Raw genomic sequence first — 27075 nt, forward strand, 5'->3', positions numbered from 1 at the left:
GAAATCACAATGTGAATATGATTTTTTTAATATTTTATTTGTATGTTACTGCTGCAAAAAAGTATTTGAACACCTGTGAAAATCAATGTTAATATTTGGTACAGTAGCCTTTGTTTGCAATTACAGAGGTCAAATGTTTCCTTAGTTTTTCACCAGCTTTGCACACACTGCAGCAAGGATTATGGTCCACTCCTCCTCTTCTCTAGATCTTTCAGGTTTGGAGTTTCAGCTCCCCCCAAAGATGTTCTATTGAATTCAGGTCTGGAGACTGGCCAGGCCACTCCAGGACCTTGAAATGCTTCTTACGGAGCCCCTCCTTAGTTGCCCTAGCTGTGTATTTGGGGTCATTATCATGCTGGAAGACCCAGCCATGACCCATCTTTAATGCTCTTACTGAGGGAAGGAGATTGTTTGCCAAAATCTCGCAATACATGACCCCATCCATCCTCCCTTCAATACGGTGCAGTCATCCTGTCCCCTTTGCAGAAGAGCACCCCAGAGTATGATGTTTCCACCCCCATGCTTCATGGTTGGGATGGTTTTCTTGGGGTTGTTCTCATCCTTTAAACATGGTAAGTGGAGTTGATTCCAAAAGCTCTATTCTGGTCTCATCTGACCATATGACCTTCTCCCATGCTTCCTCTGGATCATACAGATGGTCACTGGTGAAGTTCAAATGGGCCTGGACATGTGCTGGCTTGAACAGGGGAACCTTGCTGCCTGCAGGATTTTAAACCATGACAGCATCATGTGTTACTAATGTAATCTTTGTGACTGTGGTCCCAGCTCTCTTCAGGTCATTGATCAGGTCCTCCTGTGTAGTTCTGAGCTTTCTCAGAATCATCCTTACCCCACAAAGTGAGATCTTGCATGGAATCCCTGACGAGGGAGATTGACAGTCATCTTGTGTTTCTTCCACTTTTTAATAAATAATCATAACAGTTGTTGTCTTCTACCAAGTTGCTTGCCTGTTGTCCTGTAGTCCATCCCAGCCTTGTGCAGGTCTACAATTTTGTCCTTTGTGTCCTTAGACAGCTCTTTGGTCTTGGCTATTGTGGACAGGTTGGAGTGTGATTGATTGTGTGAACAGGTGTCTTTTATACAGGTAACAAGTTCAAACAGATGCAATTAATACAGGTAAAGAGTGCAGAATAAGAGGGCTTCTTAAAGAAAAATTAACAGGTCTGTGTGAGCCAGAATTCTTGCTGGTTGGTAGGTGATCAAATACTTATTTGCAGCAGTAACATACAAATAAATGATTAAAAAAAATCATACATTGTGATTTCCGGATTTTTTTTTTTTTTTTAGATTATGTCTCTCACAGTGGACATGCACCTAAGATGAAAATTTCAGACCCCTCCATGATTTCTAAGTGGGAGAACTTGCAAAATCGCAGGGTGTTCAAATACTTATTTTCCTCACTATATATATATATATATATATATATATATGACATCTTCATATAAGTCACAAACAAATGAGCAACCTGATCTACTCACAGTGCACACTGAGGATTGTGTCTTTCAAATGAGCACAAGTCCCAAAGAAATTATATGGGCTTACGTTTGCATCTGAATTCTACACATTTGAAAGCAGGGTGCTACGTGTGTCTGTGTCATGCAACCTGGTCTCACAGCAAGTTGTGATTCAGCAGCACAAAATCTACATTAATCTATTGGTTGGTGATGCAGCCAATCTGCTCTGTGTAAGCCTGATCCCGTCAGATCTCTGGTTAGTACTTGGATGGGAGACCTCTTTGGAACACCAGCGGCTGTGTGTTTTTCTCCAGGTAACACTGGAGTTCCGTCAGGAAGAGCATCCGGCGTAAAACCTGTGCCAAATATCAATGCGGATCTGGTTGTATCCGCTGTGGCGACCCCGAACACACACACACACACACACACACACACACACACACACACACACACACACACACACACACACACACACACACACACACACACACACACACACACCACACACACACACAAAAAAAAAAAACGGGAGCAGCCGAATGGATAACCAAACCTACTGGTTGGTGATATTGTGACAAAACATGCCTCATTTACATCACAGCAGCACAAATTCATTCTTATTCATTCCGTGATGGCTGCACAAAATTAAAAGTGAAGGGTGGGGGGGGGGGGGGGGTTGACTCATTTCGTCACGCGAGCACAAAAAAAAAACAAAAAAAAATGTGAGACTGGGCTGTGTTGTGCCACATGCGGGGGCTGAAACAGCAGTCAGCACCAGTGTTGTGGACAGCTCCATCTATAAATGTAATGCACAAAAGTCAGTATGATTCTCGGTGTGTATCATGTAATCTCCAGTTATGTGGCTATATTAACCCTGGAGTCAGTACCTGTGCCATGGTAAAAATCTATAATTGTGAGAATGCACATTTGAAGATTAAATTTAAACAGAAGATTAAACATAAACCTTATCACTTTAAAATGGTCAGTGGAGGTGGTCCACAGCAGCGGTGCTGAATCCAGACTTGAGGGGGGGAGACGAGGAGCAAGGCTATCAGGAGTGTTCCTTGGGGGGAGGATTTTATCCCAGCGGCCTTGAAGGACAGTCCTCCGCTCCCGAGTGTCTTGTGGAAAAAATAGTATCAGTTGCGTTCAGAGACCACTAGATCAGATCCATTTTGCTGTTTTCCAGAGGAGCAGGGCTGGCAGCCTCACAGACAAAACACGCTAAGGGAGAGTGGAGGAGATGCGACCGCCCTCGTCGGAGTCCCAAGCACGAATCTCTTCGAATCTATTCTGTTTTATTTACATTTTACACATGTCCAGCTCTCCACAAGTTCTCTTATACTCACTCGACTGGTAAGCACTGAAAGCCAAGATAGGCATGTCCAAACTTGTCCTCTAACACTCCGAAACGGAGGTGTTCCTTTGTCTCACTTCATCAGCGAATCGGTTGTGACGCGCGAAGCCTCCGCGTGGCTTTCCATGACAAAATCTCTTGTTAAAAGTGAAATCTGCCGGAAAATGGCTGATGTCCAGCTCTTGTGATAACCAGAGAAAGAGCACTCGATGGTCTCGTATCCACAGAGCCATCAGCTTAGAAATGATCCAGTGGTTTGTGCCGCAACATCGCAGCTCGGAGCGCGGCGCACCGACCGTCCTTAAAGGGGTTCTTAAAGCTGTAGTTAAAGTCCTTATTCTCTGTGAAGCTCGTAAAAATTTTCACCAAAAGCCAGATAACTTTTTCGAATGGTTTCCAGGTGCCAGTCTCTAACAGCTTCTGTAAAAATTCTGATGGAAAAAAGTCCTTTTCATTCCGCCATTTCCAGACAATGAAAATCTGACGAGGGGACGGGACCACTCCTTCCACAAGGCGTGCTCACAGGTGAATGACGTCACTGACAGGCGTGGAAAAACTCACGCATGCACACGAGGGTTCAAGCATGTCTGACGTAAACACATATGAATGAAATCCATATAGTTTTTAAAAAAAAATAAAACGGACCGTTACTTTATGGACACACCACGTAGATCATTCTAAAATAATTCTGATAATGTAGTCTGTGATACTTCCAAATGAAAAAAAAGCCTTTGTGTACTTCCTCAGTCCAACAAAAAAATCATATCAGAAATTTGTCCAGGTTTTCATCCTAACAGCTCTTCATGCCTCCAGATAGCTTTGTTGTTTTTGTGTGTGTTGGAAGAATTAGCACCATCAATTAGCTTGTTCAAATCGTCGTCCATCAGCAAAACAAACTTTGCCATGTTTAGCTAAACAGTGGCCCACTAGTGTGTGCGTGGGTGGGGTTCACAGCATGCAATGGTACAAAACGTATGGAACCAAATTTGCATGGTAAATGGAACTATATTTTCATGCTAAATGCAATGCAACACAAAAGGGATGAATAATCCATGCCATGTGACATACAAAGCACCAATCAAATGACAAGGATCCACTCAGCCGTTATATAATACTCAATAATATCACTCAAATCTCATATGTCACTGTTAGCTCATCATATCATATTGCCAAACAACTTCCTGGGGATCAGTCAAAACATTGCAATTCTCCATATTTATTTTTTTCTCATCTTGATTAATGAAATTCTCTTTTTCAGTAATTTTCAGTCCTTTCTAGCCCATTATGAGCTGATTCAAAATGCATTAGGTGGAGCAGTCATTCCCAAAGACATTCCAGAAAATGCCAAGAGGGTGCAGGTTTTCTTTCCAACCACTGACTCCAGCAGGTGATTTCACTGATGAACGTCACTTTGAGCAGGTGGGATGAGTTTGTGGTGAATTTATGTGGTGGAGTTAGTGGTTGCAAAGAACACTTGTATCCTCCTGGCCCTTTCTGGAATGTCTTTGGGCACCACTGAGGTAGACTATTCACAAACATTATAGTGGTCATGAAAAAGAATGTCACTATAGTGTCTGAAACACTACAAGAAAAAAAGAGAAAAAAGAAACAGATATAAGAGACACATGTTGGTCAGTGTCGCTCTGTTGTAACAGAAAAACCCAAAAACTCTTCTCACTGAAGATCATTTCTAAGCATCATCAGACTAACCCATTCCTGATTCATTTGCCCACGCCTCACCTCTTTGCCCATTTATGAGTTGGCGAGAAATTAGGTGTAGTCAGGTGCTGCCAAGATTATGACATCCAGAACCACACTGTTTGAGCTTCTAATCCACTTTTCAGGAAACCTACGACTGATGTCACAGAGGGTTTATCCAATATATATATATATATATATATAAAATTCAGTTTCTATTCTGTTTTCTTAATAATCAGCGAGTTTTACTGTACGCACATTCAGTTCACTTCATAATATTTTTTTAACAGATTCATTCCATGAGCAGCGCTGTCAGTTCAGCTCAGAATAATTATATTTTAATTGTAAATGTCACTATTTGATGTAAAGTTATTTTTATGTCTGATTCCATTATGGAACACAGCAGAAAACATACAAGTAACAACAGCACAGTCTCATATTCACATTGCCACGTTTTAACACAAAATGATCATTTTGATTGAACATTAATATGTGATGAGTTGTGTAGATACATAGTTCTTCGAGCTGTCAGTGAGAAATGATGCAGCTGTCAAAAAACACATCTGCCCACCTGTCACTAAATGAGACAATGGGGGGTCCCTAACTGATCACACTGTGATGGAAAAGGGCATTGACCAGAACTCCTCCCTCATAGCAAGAAGGCTTTGGGATTGTTAAACTAAAGTCCAGTTCCTCTCTGGATGGAGTTTGCATATTGTCATCATGTTGGCACTGATTTATTTCCACCCACAACACATCAACATCAGAATGAATTCAAAGAGGGAGAGAAAGAAAACTAGAATGGTGGAAGTGAGAATCAGGACTTTGAATACTGGCAGTATGACTGGTAAAAATGGAGACATGGAGACATCCTGTGTGCTCAAGAGACCAAGGGGAAGGAGCATTGGAGGTGGTTTCAAGTGATGTCATCGCGTGGATTGGAGGAGAAATAAGTTGGGGTCATTCTTAAGGAAGAGTATATTAAGTGTGAGTTGGAGGTTAACCGAGTGTCTGACAGGGTGTGAAGTCAGAAATTGAAGGGGTGATGATGAATGTCATCAGTGCATATGTCTCACAGGTAAGTTGTGAGATGAAGGAGAAAGACAATTTCTGGAGAGAGATAGATGAGGTGGTGGAGAGTGAACCAAAGCATGAAAGAATAGTGATTGAAGAAGACTTCAATGGACAGTTTGGAGACATAATCAGAGAGGTGAGATTGAGATGGTTTGGACATGTGCAGAGGACGGACCCAGGGTATAGAGGGAGAAGGATGCTAAGGGCGTGTGTGTGTGTATGTGTGTGTGTGTGTGTATTGGTGTATACAATGTTTTTGATGGCAGTACAAATTTGTTGTTTTTTTTTCCCTCACCAGCACACTACGGGAAAGAGACCCTGTACAGTGGAGGCCAAGACATGCAGAACTTCCTCTCCTCTGGTTTTGTGACTCTTGGACGTGGACATTTAAAAGGTAAAGTCCAGCTTCTGTGTCTGCCCAAATCCTTCATGGGTTCAGTTTCATTTCGCTGAGAAACAAATACAGAATAATAACCACTTCATTCACGGCGCTTCTGCATTAGGGTGGTTCAAAAAAATAAAAGTTGGAAATTCATTACTCTCACCCCTTCATTTTATGATGCTTTGGGAAAAAAGAAAGCCTGCCAAATATTTTTGTCATACATTAATATTTAGAGGTAGCACATCATAGCTGAAGGTTGCAAATATATCAATTATCGCTGCCCGAGTGCCCGTGGAATAGGTTATCCATTATCCAGTATCTAATCACATCACTTATAAAGAGGATAGAAGTTAACCACCTGAGTGTAACTAAAGTATAATTTATATTCAATTTAAAATTATACCTGGGTTTAAATATTTCTCACAACATACTTTCAAAAATGTTATTTTAGGCTACAAGCTGAAAATTTTGCTTCAATTCACAGCTTCTTTTCTTTCAGATCTTTGGTGATGGTGAATCTAACATGAGATAAATGTAAAAAGAGACACTTGCTGACTTAACATGCTTAACCATTAACTGGAAACTTCAGCAAAACATGTCAGCTACTACTAGAAGTAGAACATTTGTATACCTTATTGGTTCCACCGACTAAAATAAAGGGAAACAAATTGCCCTCAAATGGGCAAATACTCAAGGTATTTTTCTTCAAACACACTGATTTGAAGAAAACTGTCCATGATGCTGCTGTGACCTCTATAGACATGGCAATTCCTTTTTGGGAGAGAGCTAGAATCCCGCAAAGCAGCATCTGATCACAAAGTTAGAAAAGGTGTTCGGAAAATGGAAAACATTGAAAAAGACCAAGAATCACAATACAGACAAGCAGAAGAAAGATGAAACAGTGTTTTGTGAATCTTTGGAGGACTTGTTTGACATGGCACATCAGGATGTCCTAACAATGATAAAATTTGAAGATGACAGACAGTTCCTACTTGCTCAGCGAGAGAAAGGTAGAGGATGCATGGCAGGCATAGATAAAATACAAACTGCCAAAGAACAAAGAGCAGAAAAAAGGAAAGCTGCAGAAGCAAAATACAAAGAGAAACTGGAGGAGCCTGGACCATCTAATGTCTCACTACCTGACACTGTCTCCAACCAGAGTGAAGAGAACACAGAAAGTCCAGATGAAGAATTTGTTATGCCAGTGCCACAAAAAGCCAGTAGAATTAAAGCTGTTGTAACACCAGGACTTGCAGCAGCATTGGATAGGACCAAAACAACAGACAGAAGTGCCACCTATATTCTGACTGAAACGGCAGCAAGTCTTGGTCATGATGCAAGCAACTTAAATATCATTATCATGTAAAGGATGTTCTCTTATGTTACACAGCTGTATAATTGGTTCTTGTGCTGATTCATACCTTTTTGAATATTAAGTACTGCAAGGAATAAGAATATTATTGTTTGGAGCTAGATCAAAATATATGTGGAAATATATAAAGCATAGACTTATTTAAATTTATCAATAATGAAACAGTATTTCATCAATAAAATGAAAATGCAATGTTTGATTGTTACAAAATCTTCACTACCCCAGTATGTAGGTATTGTAGGAGCATGATACATGTATGAGAAGAACTGCATCTCACAATTCATGTTTAGTGTTAACTATTTTATGGGATATGAAAAGATTTGATTTTCCAATGTATTGCCATAATTTCTGTCCTGACATATCAATATTAAACTGACAGAAATAATTTGGAAATATCTGGAAATGACCATACTATATGACAAAGTTATTGCAAGCAAAATCTTTAAGGGCTGTGTGCTACCAGTAAAAACTATTAGAGTTTTATGAAATTGTACATGATGTGTTTTTATGTTAGGTACAACAAATTTAGAGGGTGAGACTTGAAGTTTTTTGAAAAAAAAATTTTTGACCATTTTTATGGACCACCCTATTCTGCATCATGCTGTCATCTTCCTTCTGCCGAATGTGTGCTCACAGGATTTAAAGGCTGAGTATGATTTTGTGGAAGATGAACATTATGATACACAATGGCTTGAAGTGACATCTTGTAAAATCCACACATATTTATTGTCTGTGACTAAATCCACACTTGCAATGAGAAAGTAACACGTGTGTCTTTGGAAAGCAGCCGGTGTGAATGCAGCATGGACAGTAGTGGTTTTGAAAAGTTCTGATGAGTCCGAAGTTGTTCCAGCATGGAATGAGCTGTAAACAAGAGGGCCGTTGTTTGTTTGTTTTACAGCACAGCACTCCATGGATGAATCGGGGCAGATGTCCTGGCAGGGCGATCTGGACGTTCCCCTCTCCTACGGTACGTTCTCCAAATGCTCCACCTGCTGCTGGAGAAAAGCCACATATCTTGCTTCCTGCTAACACCTCATAAGAAAAGTTGCTCACAAGTCACACAGCTGCACCGCGGCGTGCACCTACAGCACGTTCGTTAGATACAGAGTGCCTGTCTTTAGTTTTGTTTTTTCCACTTGCTGGGTTTGGGATGGCAGTCTGACAGCAGGGTTCACTGGACAAGTCTGTCTGTGTGAGGATGTCTGAGTCACACAGAGTGTGTTTACTGAGCCACAGCAGGCAGGTGAGGGAAGCTTCATGATTAGCAGTGCTACTGTAGCCAGCGAAAAAGATATCTTGTAAATATAAGGTAAGTGAAAATTTGACATTTTTACATTTTTTATGGACTGAGAGGGTCAACCGTCCAGAAACAGTTCCACCAGAAAGACTGAGGAGGCTCATTTCAGTGCAACAAGAGAATGTACAGAAAGTTACAGTCTATGGTGGAGTGAATTTCTTTTTAAATATTATTTGTTTTATGTGGCTTCTCATGGCTCTCCTGCATTACCTTCACTGTTCACCAGGGGGGAATTACTGTTATGACATGAGCAGCCTGGAGCCGGTTCCAAGCATCACGCTGGGGTTCAGAGTTCACCTCAAAACATCGTTCATAAACACCACATGTAAACTGATCTTACTCACATTTGATGTTGCTTCATCTTTTTGACAGCACTGTTGCTGGGCAACACCCATTCTGCTTTGATATGCGCACTGGTCCAAAAGTATTTGGACTCCCCCCACCCTGCTCTGGTTATTAGTTGACTGGTTGGTAGGCAACCAATGCCTTAATTGTCTTTGATCAATGCCATCAATAATATAAAACATGCAACTGAGTCACATTAAACCATCTTGAATCTTTCTGACTGACCTTTGATCCTGACTGATGGATACAGTTACTTTGAATGCTTGCTCAATATTTTTTTTGTATGTTTGTGTGTGTGTGGATGTTTGTGTGTGGATGGCTGCGGTTGTGCATGTAATTTACTTTGATTAAGCCATCAATATCATCAAAGACTGAACTTTTTCACATTAAAGCCACCTTTAACCTTTCCAAATGACTTTGATCTTGAGTGGTGAATACATTTATATAGTTAACATTAGGAGCTAATGTTTGCTAAGTACTTGGGCATTGCAGGAAAGGGAGGAAGGAAGGAAGTGGGACTGTGTGTGGGAGAGGGGTTTTATGTGGGAGGCGACAGGTTGTGTGTGGTTTTACCAGGGATACTGCTGCTAGACAAAAGGGTGATCAGGGTGAGATATGTAACAAGCCATCATACTGTCACCTCGCTATGGACAAACACATTCATACTACAACCGCTGGCAAAAATTATGGAATCACCGGCCTCGGAGGATGTTCATTCAGTTGTTTAATTTTGTAGAAAAAAAGCAGATCACAGACATGACACAAAACTAAAGTCATTTCAAATGGCAACATTCTGGCTTTAAGAAACACTATAAGAAATCAGGAAAAAAAAATTGTGGCAGTCAGTAACGGTTACTTTTTTAGACCAAGCAGAGAGAAAAAAAATATGGAATCACTCAATTCTGAGGTAAAAATTATGGAATCATGAAAAACAAAAGAACGCTCCAACACATCACTAGTATTTTGTTGCACCACCTCTGGCTTTTATAACAGCTTGCAGTCTCTGAGACATGGACTTTAATGAGTGACAAACAGTACTCTTCATCAATCTGGCTCCAAATTTCTCTGATTGCTGTTGCCAGATCAGCTTTGCAGGTTGGAGCCTTGTCATGGACCATTTTCTTAAACTTACACCAAAGATTTTCAATTGGATTAAGATCCGGACTATTTACAGGCCATGACATTGACCCTATGTGTCTTTTTGCAAGGAATGTTTTCACAGTTTTTGCTCTATGGCAAGATGCATTATCATCTTGAAAAATGATTTCATCATCCCCAAGCATCCTTTCAATTGATGGGATAAGAAAAGTGTCCAAAATATCAACGTAAACTTGTGCATTTATTGATGATGTAATGACAGCCATCTCCCCAGTGCCTTTACCTGACATGCAGCCCCATATCATCAATGACTGTGGAAATTTACATGTTCTCTCAGGCAGTCATCTTTATAAATCTCATTGGAACGGCACCAAACAAAAGTTCCAGCATCATCACCTTGCCCAATGCAGATTCGAGATTCATCACTGAATATGACTTTCATCCAGTCATCCACAGTCCACGACTGCTTTTCCTTAGCCCATTGTAACCTTGTTTTTTTTTCTGTTTAGGTGTTAATGATGGCTTTCATTTAGCTTTTCTGTATGTAAATCCCATTTCCTTTAGGCGGTTTCTTACAGTTCAACAGACGTTGACTCCAGTTTCCTCCCATTCGTTCCTCATTTGTTTTGTTGTGCATTTTTGATTTTTGAGAAATATTGCTTTAATTTTTCTGTCTTGATGCTTTGACGTCTTCCTTGGTCTACCAGTATGTTTGCCTTTAACAACCTTCCCCTGTTGTTTGTATTTGGTCCAGAGTTTAGACACAGCTGACTGTGAACAACCAACATCTTTTGCAACATTGCGTGATGATTTACCCTCTTTTAAGAGTTTGATAATCCTCTCCTTTGTTTCAATTGACATCTCTCGTGTTAGATGCAGACTAACGAGCAGATCTGATTTGATGCAGGTGTTAGTTTTGGGGATGAAAATTTACAGGGTGATTCCATAATTTATTCCTCAGAATTGAGTGATTCCATATTTTTTCCCCTCTGCTTGGTCTAAAAAAGTAACCATTACTGACTGCCACAAATTTTTTTTTTGATTTCTTATAGTGTTTCTTAAAGCCAGAAAGTTGCCATTTGAAATGACTTTAGTTTTGTGTCATGTCTGTGATCTGCTTTTTTTCTACAAAATTAAACAACTGTATGAACATCCTCCAAGGCCGGTGATTCCATAATTTTTGCCAGGGGTTGTATGGTCAAATGTGCTTAAGTTGCATGTTTTTGGAGGTGGAAGGAAGCCAGCGCACCCAGACCAAACCCACGTGCAAAATCCACACAGAAAGGAAACAATCTGCAATCCCATTTACAAAAAGTGAAGATAAGAGGTAGATATATTTGCAGCACTCGTCTGTGTGAACATGAAGCTGAGAGTCTGCAGAGCACAGGAGGGTAAACTGTAAAGAGGAGAGTCGACTCAGCAGGAGTACTTATGAATCACCGTCGCAGGATTGTTTCTGTTCAGAGCATGAATTTTTTTAAGGCTGAATATTAGACTAATATTTTAAAAGCACGATGGGAGCAGGCGACCCTCTCTTGACTACCTGAGACCCTCCCACTGCACCCATTAGGTGACAGGCTTTAGCTGCCTGATGGCGTGAGCCGCCATTTCAAACTGGAGGTCGTGTCAGCCGCCGTCGGGCACGTGTTGGTTTAACAGCTGGCCATCAGTCAGCAGCTCCACTCCTTCCAGCTGCTGTCAGGAAAAAAACCAGACTGACAGATGTGCACCGTGTTACTACTGAGTGCTCCATGTGCTCACTGCAGCACCACTGTGCAAGCAGCTCGTACCTTCAGTTCTGGATCAGGCAGCACACTGTCACTTTAGTGCCTCTGCACCAATTCCAAAATAATCAATAAATCTGTTCATATACAGTTGTAAGGTATTTGAGCATTTTCTTTTTTGTCAAACTTTCTTAATTACCCCAACATTAATTCTGAGGAAAATTTGACACTTGGAAAGTCATAGAACTTTCTTCTTCTCCATTTTTGGTTTCTCTTGTTAGGTGTGGCCACAGCAGATTATCCATCTGAGCAAAATTATTTTACTGAGCAAAATTTACTGTGGAGGAGGTGTTCAAATAACACATGTACGAGTATTAGTCCTAAAGAGGTTGTAATTATGCAAATATGGCTGAAACAAAAATTATGCCTCGTACCAAATAAGACAAAACCTGGAGCGAAATTATTCCAAAGTCACTGAAAAGTGACTTTGAAGTTCTGTGATTGTTCATTCATCAACTTCAGTCAAAACTTCAGGATCCATTCTGTTACAGCAGCTAGAACCTTTGCAGTCTCCACAAGCAAATGTACACTGAAGGCCACACCTGTGACAAGTACATTTCAAAGTAGGGGAAACCGGGGCAAGGTGAATCAGGGGGCACAGTTAATCAGTAACTATATCTGCAAAACTACATATATATTTGCAGCAGTTGTGCCATATTTTATGCATAAAGACATCCTCCTTATAAATGATTGTTTTGTTTTTGGATACATAAAGAAAAACTAAGTGGCAAGTGAAGTTTTTTCCTATCAAAAGTAAATTTTGTGGATTTCAGTGTCTTTGTATTTATTTCTCACAACAGAGGGAAGGTGGCCCAAAAACTTGTTATTAGTTAGAAGACAACCCGTCCAACTGATGAGCATGTGTTATGTCTTCTCCAGACTATCAGCTATTTCATAACATGACTCATGTGTGTCACATGCACCTGGGCCACAGAGAATCGGGACAGAGTGAATCAGTCTACAACCCCAATTCCAATGAATTTGGGACATATTGTGTGAAATGTAAATAAAACATAACCATCACCTTTCCTTCTAACAACACTCAATAAGCTTTCGGGAAGTGGGGACACTAATTGTGCGTGTCATGATTGGATATAAAGGAGGATCCCTAAAAGGCTCAGCCATTCACAAGCAAAGATGGGGTGAGGATCACCACTTTGTGAACAAGTGCATGAAAAATTAGTCCAACAGTTTAAGAACAATGTTTCTCAATGTTCAATTGCAAGGAATTTAGGGATTTCATCATCTACAGTCCATAATATAATCAGAAGATTCAGAGAATCTGGAGAACTTTCTACATGTATGCAGCAAGGCCGAAAACCAACATTGAATGCCCGTGACCTTCGATCCTTCGGGCGGCGCTGCATTAAAACCCGACATCATTGTGTAAAGGATCTTACCGCGTGGGCTCAGGAACACTTCAGAAACCATTGTTAGTTAACACAGTTCGTCGCTACATCTACAAGTGCAAGTTAAAACTCAACTATGCAAAGTGAAAGCCATATATCAACAACATCCAGAAAACACCACCGCCTTCTCTGGACCCGAGATCATTTCAAATGGAAAGACGAATAGTGGACAAGTCTGCTGTGGTCTGATGATCCACATTTCAAATTGTTTTTGGAAATCATGGATGTCATGTCCTCTGGACAAAAGAGGAAAAAGACCATCCAGATTGTTACCAGCGCTAACTTCAAAAGCCAGCATGTGTGATAGTATGGGGGTGTTAGTGCCCATAGCATGGGCAACTTACACATCTGTGATGGCACCATCAATGCTGAAAGGTACATCCAGGTTTTGGAGCAACACATGCTGCCATCCAAGCAACATCTTTTTCAGGGACGTCCCTGCTAATTTCAGCAAGACAATGCCAAGCCACACTCCGCACGTGTTACAGCAGCGTGGCTTTGTAGTAAAAGAGTGCGGGTACTAGACTGGGTACTAGTGCGGGTACTAGACTGACATTAAAAATGTGTGGTACATTATGAAGTGCAAAATACGACAATGGGAGACCCAGGGACTGTTGAACAACTGAAGTCGTACATCAAGCAAAAATGGGAGAGAATTCCACCTACAAAACTTCCAACAATTAGTGTCTTCAGTGCCCAAACGCTTATTGAGTGTTGTTAGAAGGAAAGGTGATTAACAAAGTGGTAAACATACCACTGTCCCAGCTTTTTTGAAACTTGTTGCAGGCATCCCATTTCAAAATGAGCAAATATTTGCACAAAAACAATAAAGTTTATCAGTTTTGAACATTAAATATCTTGTCTTTGTGGTGTATTCAATTGAATATAGGTTGAAGAGGATTTGCAAATCATTGTATTTCTGTTTTTATTTACATTTTACACAACGTACCCAACTTCATTGGAATCTGGGTTGTAGAAAGTGATTTACTAAGCCCCAGTATCAAGTGGATGACAAATATTACTTGTTGAAGCTTATACATTACTTATTCACATGTTAACAGAAATGTGACTAGTGTATTATAATAGTTTCTAAGGACTTATATCTCTATATAAGACACACACATCACAATAGCGGTTTGCTGGATTCTAGTTTGTATTCATCAGCATATATATTTAATCATTTTGAATTATAATCATTTTTTTCATCATATTCTAAGTTGGATTCACTGTGCCCCGTGAATTAGTGAATCAAAAATTTTTAAATCGATTTTAAACACCTTAAATTATACTTGGGAGACATAAATAACAGCATCCTTATAACAATAACTTGCTGTATAAATCTACAATAGAATGACCTAAACCTATGCATAATGTGTTTATGCTGCCACAAAACAACATTTCTAATGCACTGTGCCCGCTTCCCCTACTGTTTGCACTTTACAGTTACTTTGACGCTTTTTCTTCCACCCATATTCAGTAGGCATTGAGGCTTTCTCCTTCCATTCACAGTTTGATGGACTGTGGTTAGGATACTTTGCTGCACCTTAAGTTGGTGGCAAAAACCTCATGCTTGAATCTCTTTTGAACACCTGAAACTCTTTTCTTTAAATTACTGGCATCTAATATTGTCGAGGCTGTCATTTTTTTTCCTCCATTGTACAGTGACACAGTTGCCTTCTCCACAGCTTCAATGATTCGATCATATTCAATATGTGTGTCAGTCAGAAAGATTTGCACTTTCTTGAATTCAGAATCACTGAGCAGCATAATTAAATAATTATCCAAAAGGGCACCCAATTTAAGTTTCTAGTATTTCTGACAACACTGAATTTGATAAAAATTTCAGTCCTTCTTTTGATGGCAGATACAAGATTTCCAGTTGTTTGACTGGTTCCTTTGATGTGCAAACCTAATTAACATAAATTAGGATATTCTGGGCTCTTTCACCCCTTCTATTGTTCTCCATTTTTAATATGTTATTCCCGGAGGAGAAGCCACATGAAACATTTTTTTAGCAGTTAGTGGTGAGTTGGAGCCTTAAATTGAAAACTTGACTGGACAACTAGCTGACTGGTTGCCACTTATCCAGCATCTCTTCCAGTCTACCCAGACCATCACTCTCCTAGTGGAGGTGATGGTCTAGTGGTTAAGCATTGGGCTTGAGACCAGAGGATCCTCAGTTCAAATCCTGGCCTGACTGGAAAATCACTAAGTGCTCTTGGGCAAGGTCCTTAATCCCCTAGTTACTCCCAGTGTGTAGTGAGCGCCTTGCATGGCAGCAGCCTGACATTGGGGTGAATGTGAGGCATTATTGTAAAGCGCTTTGAGCGTCTGATGCAGATGAAAAAGTGCTATAAAAATGCAATCTATTTGCCATTCTATGAATTCCATATCTGAGCCTTCAGCTCTCACTGTCTTGCTCTTCACGGCCTCTGAAGTTATCCTGTTTCTGTAATGCCTCCATTTTCAGAGCCAAAATCAAGTTTGGAGCGAAAGTCAGAACTTTAGCTTTGAATACAATGACCTTGTGTTCCTTTGTAAAAATATTCTTTCTGTATTTGTGTTCTCAGTTCTATCATTCCATTTTCTCTATTTTCTTCATATCACTTTTTCTGCTTTTCTTTTAGTCCTCTTTCCACATTTCCTCACTCTCCTCTACCCGCTCTATCTTTTGACTTTTGTGCCACGTGAATTTGCTTTATTAAAGTAATTTGTGCTGTTCTTTGTCCGTCTTTGTTCCCTTTTAAAACGGATCCGCTCAGATCACACAAACTGTCTCTCAGTGTAATGCGTGCCCCTCTTATAAGCCTCTCTGGCTGTTCTTATTTACTTTGTATTTTAATCACTGACGGCTTTAGTTGAACACGTGAGCTTCAGAACATGACGGCTTTGACCTCATATCAAAGAGTTTAATGTTTCCTTGTTTGTGTGTTGCCGTCACGCTGAAAGAACAGCACAAACAGCACGACTGTGAATGTTGGATCAGGGTTAATAAGCTCCTGAACAAAAACCCCGCGTGACATTGTTAAGAATCATGTGTTGGTGATTTAACCCGGCGGTTTTTGTCACATGGCGGTCCAGCTGCTGCAGGAGCTGGCTCGGGAACCAGGCGGTGGAAGAGACAGGTTTATGTGTGTTTCCAGGTAACACTGCAGAGCTGGTTGTCCACCTCCTGTCCGTCTCTGTTCCTAGGATGGACTGGCTGCTGACATTTACAAATTTATTTTGACAGCAAGCAAGAAGCTGCCACACAGCAGAAGTCTGGAGAGAATATGATTCCAAACCAAACCTGCTTGGAAAGAGAGGTGTTTGAAATGTCATATCTTAGCAAGAGAGCAGAACATGTTTATTTATTTGGGGTGAAAGATACACTCACTCCACGATATGATACATGTCACCGTACACAATTACATCACAGTTCACACTAACTATGTAGAAATCAATCTGGGATGAATGTGTTCATTTGAAAAACTAAATTGTAATCTTTGATGATATCTGTTTCCTATTTGTATATTTTATGAATCATTTAAGATTCTTCTAAGAAATTGTTCTTTCTTCTGTGCAGTAGTTGACAATTCAATACTGGCTTCATGATACCATTACCATGATTCACAATGCAGTGGTCAGGCATCGTCATGTTCCTTGGCAAGGCTTGCCGACATCCTGCAAGCAGCAGCTTAGCTTAGTGTGACATGATGTGACACGGCGGCATAAACCACAAACACGCCTGGTTTCACACTTTCAGAAGAGGAAACACACTTTGTTACAAGTTCCCCATGCCACACCACTGGAAAGAATAAAATCTGTGGTTAGAGCCATGTTTTGAAGATCATTCTCATGGTGTGCTGGACGTCACATCTGCTTGTTCAAGATCCACAATAAAAACAAAAAAAAATCTGTCCACGTAATTAAGCAACACGTCATTTACTGAATCACTACAATATATATATATATATTATATATATATATATATATTATTATATATATAATTAATCATTTTGACATATTCATCATCAATGTACACATTTCTGAGCATTTATCAGTAGCAGGTCAAATCTGGCTAATTTTCCCCATATGTATAACTTAATGTTTAAGCATATGGCACCAAAAATAAAATGCATACATCAGTATTTTTATAATTCTTTATTTATTAAGGAAAGTCAGCTCATTTTATTTACTAATGATACACACATCTTGCTGCCTGTCAGTGAACAAGTAATTATTGACTGCAAATGAATCTATCATACAACAAAAATTTAAGTGAAAATATAAACAAATATAGAGAAAAATATAGTGGCCTTTTCGTGTGGCCAGCCTAAGGCACACCTGTGCAGTAATCATGCTGTCTAATCAGCATCTTGATGTGCCACACCTGTGAGGTGGGATGGATTATCTCAGCAAAGGAGAAGTGCTCACTAACACAGATTTAGACAGATTTGTCAAAACTATTTGAGAGAAATAGGCCTTTTGTGTACATAGAAAATGTTTTAGCTCTTTGAGTTCAGCTCATGAAAAATGGGAACAAAAACAAAAGTGTTGAATTTTTATTTTTGTTCAGTGTAAATATGCATCATCATCAGCAAATTTGCCTCATGTAAGAACTCAAAGTTCCTTTCTCACATCCTTCACTTCAGTTGAACAACAGGCGAGTGATAATGAATCAAGTCACACTTCTGAAGTACTTGTGTCATTTCTTTGGTCAGCCAAAGAATCTCATCCTTGTGGTTCTTTCATCGCAGACTGTTTCCTGTTGATGAGTTTATTAACGTTTGTTTTTAAAACTTGGTACAGTAGTGTTCAGAATAATAGTAGTGCTATGTGACTAAAAAGATGAATCCAGGTTTTGAGTATATTTCTTATTGTTACATGGGAAACAAGGTACCAGTAGATTCAGTAGATTCTCATAAATTCAACAAGACCAAGCATTCATGATATGCACACTCTTAAGGCTATGAAATTGGGCTATTAGTAAAAAAGTAGAAAAGGGGGTGTTCACAATAATAGTAGCATCTGCTGTTGACGCTACAAACTCAAAACCGTTATGTTCAAACTGCTTTTTTAGCAATCCTGTGAATCACTAAACTAGTATTTAGTTGTATAACCACAGTTTTGGAACCAAGATTTTGCTCATTTACTAGTGTGCTTGGGGTCATTGTCTTGTTGAAACACCCATTTCAAGGGCAAGTCCTCTTCAGCATAAGGCAACATGACCTCTTCAAGTATTTTGACATATCCAGACTGATCCATGATACCTGGTATGCGATATATAGGCCCAACACCATAGTAGGAGAAACATGCCCATATCATGATGCTTGCACCACCATGCTTCACTGTCTTCACTGTGATCTGTGGCTTGAATTCAGAGTTTGGGGGTCATCTCACAAACTGTCTGTGGCCTTTGGCCGCAAAAAGAACAATTTTACTCTCATCAGTCCACAAAATATTCCTCCATTTCTCTTTAGGCCAGTTGATGTGTTCTTTGGCAAATTGTAACCTCTTCTGCACATGTCTTTTATTTAACAGAGGGACTTTGCGGGGGATTCTTGCAAATAATTTAGCTTCACACAGGCGTCTTCTAACTGTCGCAGCACTTACAGGTAACTCCAGACTGTCTTTGATCAGCCTGGAGCTGATCAATGGGTGAGTCTTTGCCATTCTGGTTATTCTTCTATCCATTTTGATGGTTGTTTTCCATTTTCTTCCACACGTCTCTGTTTTTTTTGTCCATTTTAAAGCTTTGGAGATCATTGTAGATGAACAGCCTATCATTTTTTTTTTTGCACCTGTGTATAAGTTTTCCCCTCTCCAATCAACTTTTTAATCAAACTACGCTGTTCTTCTGAACAATGTCTTGGATGTCCCATTTTCCTCAGACTTTCAATGAGAAAACATGTTCAACAGGTGCTGGCTTCATCCTTAAATAGGGGACACCTGATTCACACCTGTTTGTTCCACAAAATTGACGAACTCACTGACTGAATGCCACACTATTATTGTGAACACCCCCTTTTCTACTTTTTTTTTTTACTAATAGCCCAATTTCATAGCCTTAAGAGTGTGCATATCATGAATGCTTGGTCTTGTTGGATTTGTGAGAATCTACTGAATCTACTGGTACCTTGTTTCCCATGTAACAATAAGAAATATGCTCAAAACCTGGATTAATCTTTTTAGTCACATAGCACTACTATTATTCTGAACACTACTGTACACTCATTGTTAAAGGGGGAAATAATTTTAGTGATGTTCCAAATGTGCATTAGGGAGTTACCACTTTCTATATCTATGGGAAATGGGAAATTTGTGATTTTTTAAATTCAAAACCCAATTTGGATAGACAATTTGGATTTTTCAGCATCTCAGAGTGATGCTGAAAAACTAATTCATGCATTTATTTCCTCTAGGCTGGACTATTGTAATTCATTATTATCAGGTTGTCCTAAAAGTTCCCTAAAAAGCCTTCAGTTAATTCAAAATGCTGCAGCTAGAGTACTGACGGGGACTAGAAGGAGAGAGCATATCTCACCCATATTGGCCTCTCTTCATTGGCTTCCTGTTAATTCTAGAATAGAATTTAAAATTCTTCTTCTTACTTATAAGGTTTTGAATAATCAGGTCCCATCTTATCTTAGGGACCTCGTAGTACCATATCACCCCAATAGAGCGCTTCGCTCTCAGACTGCAGGCTTACTTGTAGTTCCTAGGGTTTGTAAGAGTAGAATGGGAGGCAGAGCCTTCAGCTTTCAGGCTCCTCTCCTGTGGAACCAGCTCCCAATTCAGATCAGGGAGACAGACACCCTCTCTACTTTTAAGATTAGGCTTAAAACTTTCCTTTTTGCTAAAGCTTATAGTTAGGGCTGGATCAGGTGACCCTGAACCATCCCTTAGTTATGCTGCTATAGACGTAGACTGCTGGGGGGTTCCCATGATGCACTGTTTCTTTCTCTTTTTGCTCTGTATGCACCACTCTGCATTTAATCATTAGTGATCGATCTCTGCTCCCCTCCACAGCATGTCTTTTCCTGGTTCTCTCCCTCAGCCCCAACCAGTCCCAGCAGAAGACTGCCCCTCCCTGAGCCTGGTTCTGCTGGAGGTTTCTTCCTGTTAAAAGGGAGTTTTTCCTTCCCACTGTAGCCAAGTGCTTGCTCACAGGGGGTCGTTTTGACCGTTGGGGTTTTACATAATTATTGTATGCCCTTGCCTTACAATATAAAGCGCCTTGGGGCAACTGTTTGTTGTGATTTGGCGCTATATAAAAAAATTGATTGATTGATTGATTGACCTGTATGATTAAAAATATCTGTGCTACTTACTGAAGCAGCCCAAGTAGTTTATTGATGATTTGCAACTGCTGACCACAAGTAGAAGGCAGCACTCTGTTTAGTGCTGCTAGAGACACATATTAAGCAAATAGTGCTGTTAAAAATGTATTAAAATACCAAAACATTATTTTAATCATAAATGCATTAAAAATATGTTCTCCTCCGTTAAATCCAGAAGATGCACCTCGAGCTTTAAAAATCTCTTAATTTATCCAAAGATCATGGAACATGAGTGGTTTGAGAAGTATGTCCATGTTTCAAAAGAGATGGAACTGATGTCCTCGTGTTTCGCTTTGACAGCAGAATCACTCCGAGCATCAGTCACATTCTCATGTCTTCATTTGATCAGATATGCTCAAACATAAAGTTTGAAAAGAGCAGTTTGATGTTTTTTTAAACTGTATTTCTGGAGGTGGTTCTTCACCTTTCAATGTCTGTGTTTATTATATAAAGATACAAATGAGTTAATTCAAATGAGTTGATTTGTTGTTGTGTTTTTAAATATTTTTGCAGTATTTTTTAGACCTCTGACCTCTGACTATTTAGAAAACAGGAGCATGACCTTGCACTTCAATCACACTCTAATTTATTAATATATACAAGAATGCTTAAACAAAAGTGTCTTAAATCTCAGAGCTTTTTTCTAGCTTTATTTTTTAAGATTTTGTGGAGAAGTCTGTCTTTACGTTTGAACCACAAAACAGACTAAAAACAGCAGTTTGGCCTTGACCTTAAATCATATCTGACTTTCTTAAAGTATTTGAAAGTCCACAAGTGTTTCCAGAATTTTATTTCATTTTTTTAAGACCTGTGGACAATCCTTAGAAAGTTAAGTTGTTCTGTTTTATTTAACCAACAAAAAGCACATCAAAGGGAGTCGGTGACATTGAGCCACAATAATGTCTTAATTTCTTAATTCTTTCAAACACATTTGACTTTGAAAAGAAAATTCTTCCCAGTAAAATTCTTCCCAGTGATATCTGGTGGTAAAGTGTTATTTGTCCCAGAAAAAACTCTCAGATACAATATGACCTTGAGCAATACTGCCCATATGTATTAACAAATGTACTGTACATATATGTGATTTCAAAGTTTCAAAAGTGCAGCATATTCAAATTTTTTGTACATTCTTACACAGCAACATTTATGTAGGAACAAATAAACAGGGAGACAGACAGACTTGAGAGACAGATGGATGGATAGAGAGAGAGACATGTGGAGAGACAGATATCTAGAAATACAGACAGCCAACTGGACAGACAGATTGACAGTGCAGGGTGTGACACAGCTACCTGATTAGTCACTGAATCGATCAATTCTGCCATCGGTACTTGGTGATGGTGATGAATTATTAATCCTGTCTCCTGGTCTGCTAACAGTTTGACATTTTGAAAAGAAAGCTGACATGTCCCAGAAGTGAGTGAGGTTAAACGATGCCAGCTGTGTGCACGTGGTGTGCGCTGAGCAAACATCTCGCATACGAAGGCCTATGTATAAAGACTCCTACGGGCTTGTTCGTCTCTGTCCTCGTCTTCTGCGCCTGTGGCATCCACTCATGTGCATCCTGCTTAATTACTTTTTCAGGAGTTGCTCCCTGTTTTTGTCCTGAGGGGATTAACCCCCCTCTCCCCTCCCCACCCGCATCTCCATCCACTTCAGGTGACCTTGTCTTACTGTAGAGCACTGCTGCACTCCTCCCTCCTCCCTGAGCTCTAATCCCCGCAGGCCTCCGGTGTGTCCGTGCGTGACCATGTGCATGGAGTGCGAGTGCGCCCATGTGTGAACGCAGTGTAGCGACGGTTAAAGCGTGCCACTGAGCTATCACCTGCCCCTCCTATCAGTGGCAACCCAGAGGAGCAAAGTGAACGGTTCAAACATGACAGTCACCAATCAATAAATCATCTTCTGTGACATCATCGGCACGCTGCAGCCTGACCATGATCCTTTCTGTGGATTAAAAGAGAGGGCTGGAGCATTTCCACACTCTCAGGTTACATTTCTGAGGAAGCAGAAGCAGATGACAGCAGAGTCTGGATGATTAGGTGATTGTTACTGCTCCAGCAACACTTTGGGATGTGAACCGGTAACATGCTTTGTGTTCTTGTCCCACTTCTTACCTCGGACAAGGAGACTTTCACTCCCATCTCAGTGTTTGCACCATTAAATGAAATAATGACACAATATTCTCCAAACAGATTGTGAATGTTGGCCGTTGTGTGAAATACAAACTACTGGATTTTTAGACTAATCCAAAAATCAGGCAACATAAACCCTTTTACATGTGGATTCATTATTTTATTCAATCTCTGTTCTGGAATCTGGACCCTAATTATCAAAACTCAAATCTATGTGTCTGATAAATTGTTGAATAACCCTGTTGTGTCTGATGATGATGATGAGTGTGGTCAGCTCGTCAAAGCTTAAAGTAGCAACGCAGTCAGGGGGCAGAGTAACACATCAAATGTGTTTCTGTGAAGGCTCTCAGTTGTCCAGGTAGTTTCCATAGTAGAGAAACTTGAATCTTTGACTGGACTGGGTTGATTGACACGAGGATGTTTCGCTTCAAATCACAGAAGCTTCCTCAGCTAAAATTCTTGCTCTGGTAGTCTGACTTCTGTCTTGACTGTTGTAGAGAAGAACAAAAAGAAGCCACAAAAGCTGGAGTTTTAAACCTAACCAGACCCCTCCTACCGAGAGGCAGACTGCTATAGGCTAGTGACTAAACAATAGCTCTAATTAGCACCTATTGTGCTCTAGTTAGCACACCCTCCTAATGACAGGATAGCTGTCCCTCCTAATGATGGGACTGACGCCTCTCCTAACGGCTCTCCTGATGGCGTGAATGACTTATTACCATGAACAAAAGACTGAAACTGCTTTGACAGGGGACAAAGCGGGACAAACAGGGGACAAAGCGTGTCTCAGACCCCCTCCCCTATTAAGGCTGGGTTTCAACTGTTTCACATCACTTCTCTACATCAAATGTGAAATGGTTTTAATATTTTGCCACCATCCACATGATATTTTATGATCTGAAATCTCACACGATTAACCAATCAGATTTACAGAAAACAATTTAATTGGACTAGAATGTTAGTTAGTTAGTTAGCTGCTGTGTTTTCCAGAGTACAAATCACATGTCTTTTTTTTCCTGAATTACCACTTCTTTAATTTGGGATTTTTGTGCATTGTTGTATTCTTTATTACAGTTTTTGTGTCAAAACTCTGCACACAAGCAAATAAGATACAAAACTGGGAAATAAACCAATCACATCTGTGTCAAACTGAAACTCTGCTGTCAAAACTCAACAATCCTTTCTCAAGATGTCACTCTGATGATTAAATGATGCCCACTTGCATCATATGAACACACTTTCAGATCAGCAGCAACACACGAGTCTGCTTCATATAAAACACTGCAGTCTTCAGTTTTCACTGTTTTTATTCAGTTCCAAAAAATGAAATACTCAATACTGTACATCACAGCAGTGTACTTTACAGTAAACTCAGTTAAAGCAAAAATAAAAGAAACAGTACACTTCTGTAAACAAAGAAATGTGAGCTTGTGGATCCTGCTGTCTGTTGGAGTCTGACCACAAGACCTCATCAACATCACAAGTAATGTCTTCTCTCATTAAGCATCAGGGAAAATATCCCCCTGTGTGCCGAATCCATCCATGGAGCGACCTGACCTCAGTGTCTCCGCAGGCCTGTTCCACTGCCTGCAGAGGTGGCACGCCGGCATGTGGCTGGTGGTCAGATACGCACCACCTCCAAGCAGAAGAAGGGTTTAGAAATGGCAAATTTCAAATTGATTATGGGTGGTTGAACCCATTCCGGTGTCGCAGACCGAACGGTCAGCCCCTAAAAATCGGTCCACCTTTTGCATCTGTGCATGTGTCATTTCGGACAACAGCAGCACATCTGAGATGGACTCTCTTCATTCAAAGCGATCAAATGGATTCATGGGATTATTAACTATCTGATGATAAAGGTAAAACCTCTTAAATCATTCTAAAGTCAGTTTATGCAGAAACGAGGTGAAATTCCGTGACACTTTAAAATGTCCGACGTGCATGAAATGCATCAGCTAGCAGCTCATTTAGCCGCGGCGCTCTGATCGCTTCCACCACCTTTTATGATGAAATAATGTGGAAATGATTGTTGTACAAAAGCTTCAGATATCTGTGGCTGAGATAGATGATTACTGGAGGCAGTTTGAAGCAGAAACGAGGTGATAATCAGTGAACTGCATCATCATGGGGAGCGATTTTTAGGGGGACCGTTCGGTCTGCGACGCCGGACCAGCCCGATGGAAACTGACATTATCCTGGACAACAACGAACCTGGCTGCTCTGGTCCGTCCTCTATAACCACCTCATGACGTGAATATGTGATGATGTGTTTCACATTATAGGGACTCAGTTTGTGGAGATGGTGCACTAGCCCTCGATGTCATATTTCCCCCGCGCTGTCTTGGGACATGCACAATTGGCCAATTATATTACTTCCCGTCGTCTATTTTTGCTGACGATGAATTCAGCCTCGTCAATGTAATCAAATTCATGAGGCTGTGCTCAAAGCACATAACTACAGTTCATACAGACCTCAGACTGCCTCAGCACACAGGTACCTGTGTAGCTTTCTGAATGTGGTACTGATCCAGTGGTACAGGTTCAGTTGTTACTGGAGAGCAACCATTCTGTACTGTAAAAGTAAAGGACGGTAATTTAACTCACCTCTACATATTCCTCTCTTTGATCCTGACACTGTTCCTCTCAAATGGGACCTTGTATAGTTGCTTGGTGGTCATGTTGTTCTTTACCGACATGTGTCTGGTGGTGGTAATACCTACTCGATTCATGCTGTTGAATACTTGCCTGCTGTATCTCTAAGTATTTGTTGCTGTAGCTGGTGGAGAGAGATTACATTGTTTGCTCTGACTAGGTTCACTGTGGCAAGTTTCTAAAAGGCGTTGGCGTCCACACCAGTAGGTCTTGTAGCCAATCTGTAGAAAAATGTAGCCACTAATTATTACTGCCTTCTTCTTTTTTACAGTACTGTATATACTGTAGTTTAGTGTATTTACTATACACAGTACTGAAACATCTCAACATGTTAACACGGTATGTTCTACAAAACGACCACTTTTGTTAGAAAATGAGCAGTAGCCACTCTGCAACACAGTGCACGTGACACAGTCATGTGACATGTAACACGACTGCAAATACTCCAGATACAGTTTGAGTAGCGAGTTGAAGACACACCTGTTTTCCAGTCGGAACATCCTTATTTTGGAGGAAACTATGAAACAGCTGAGATGACGGAGGGTGGACTCTGTGCACGGCTTCTCTCATAGTCAGGCCGCGGTTTATGACGGGTCACCAAAGTTGATCTTATGTCATCGGAAATAAGATCTGTCTTCCTCTGCCTCGAGCCCTCCCTGCCTTCATGTTTTCAAAATGGCTTAGCCGAGGCCTTTTTGGAGCTGGCTAATTGGTCTTCAGTTTTATAAGTAAGTATTTTCAGTTACTCAGCATGTTTTGTGTTTTGAATAGACGTGTTTTTTCCTGGTGGCACCTTGAGATTTCTGGACAAAGTGTCTCCTGTATGAAATTGTGTGTTGTGTGCGGGAGCAAGTGTGTTGCAGAACTGCAGCTAAAGTGCAAAGCAGAACTTTAGTTTCAGGGTTACTTTGTGTTTAAGGCACAGTAACAACTTTTAAGCATGTGTCTGTAGTGTTCAAGCAAAATCTGTATTAGGGTTTATTGTATTTAGTGCTTTGATTCCAGGGAAAATCTTGTGCTTCACAGCGACAACATAAACCAGGTAAACTCTGTAGTGAGTTTACCCGGCTTTCAGTTGTTGCGAACAGACCGGAGCTGTGCCAAGGTGGGGTGGGGGGGCACGTTACGGTGAAGGAGCATGTGTGAAACACAGATATTGAGCTGCTGACAGTGAGGCTTCATCCTTAATATGTGCTGAGGGAGTTTTCACACACCATCGTCCTCACTGTTTACATCCCACTGGCAGCAGACGCGTCGAGGGTCAGTGACATCATCACCTCTGCGACGGCGAGGCTGCAGACGCTGCACCCCAGTGCTTCCATGGCCACCTCTGGGGATTTTAACCATGTTACCCTTTCAACATCCCTTCTCACTTCCACTGTTGATTGTAAAACAAGAGATAACACTATGTAACACAATTTTTGTTCCTGGCTTCTAAGTGTTATATTTCAACTGTTTATGTCTAAAGTCTATGGAAAAATGACTACATTCAGCACAAACTTTGATTTTTTTTTTTAACGTTCTAGAAAGTTCTAAAAGTTTCTTGAAATTTCTAGATAATTCTGGAAACTTGTAGAAAATTCTGGACAGTTCTAGCAGTTAAAGAATATTCTAGAAGACTACTCAGTAGTAGTGAAGGCGAATCGAGAATATTCTTGAAAACAGACAAATT

The 27075-nt window shown here is 40.3% G+C and overlaps 1 protein-coding gene across 1 annotated transcript in view; it reads left to right on the forward strand.

Annotated features, from left to right (window-relative positions):
* Positions 1 to 27075, forward strand: part of LOC117528100 (protein shisa-6) — a 257952-nt gene that overhangs the window by 60522 nt on the left and 170355 nt on the right. The window contains exons 3-4 of the mRNA XM_034190645.1: positions 5903 to 5998; positions 8260 to 8328. Of these exons, the coding sequence (XP_034046536.1) occupies positions 5903 to 5998; positions 8260 to 8328 (165 nt within the window). The remainder of the gene's footprint in view (positions 1 to 5902; positions 5999 to 8259; positions 8329 to 27075) is intronic.

The sequence above is a fragment of the Thalassophryne amazonica genome, chromosome 16, assembly GCF_902500255.1.
Source record: "Thalassophryne amazonica chromosome 16, fThaAma1.1, whole genome shotgun sequence".
Taxonomy (NCBI): Eukaryota; Metazoa; Chordata; class Actinopteri; order Batrachoidiformes; family Batrachoididae; genus Thalassophryne; species Thalassophryne amazonica.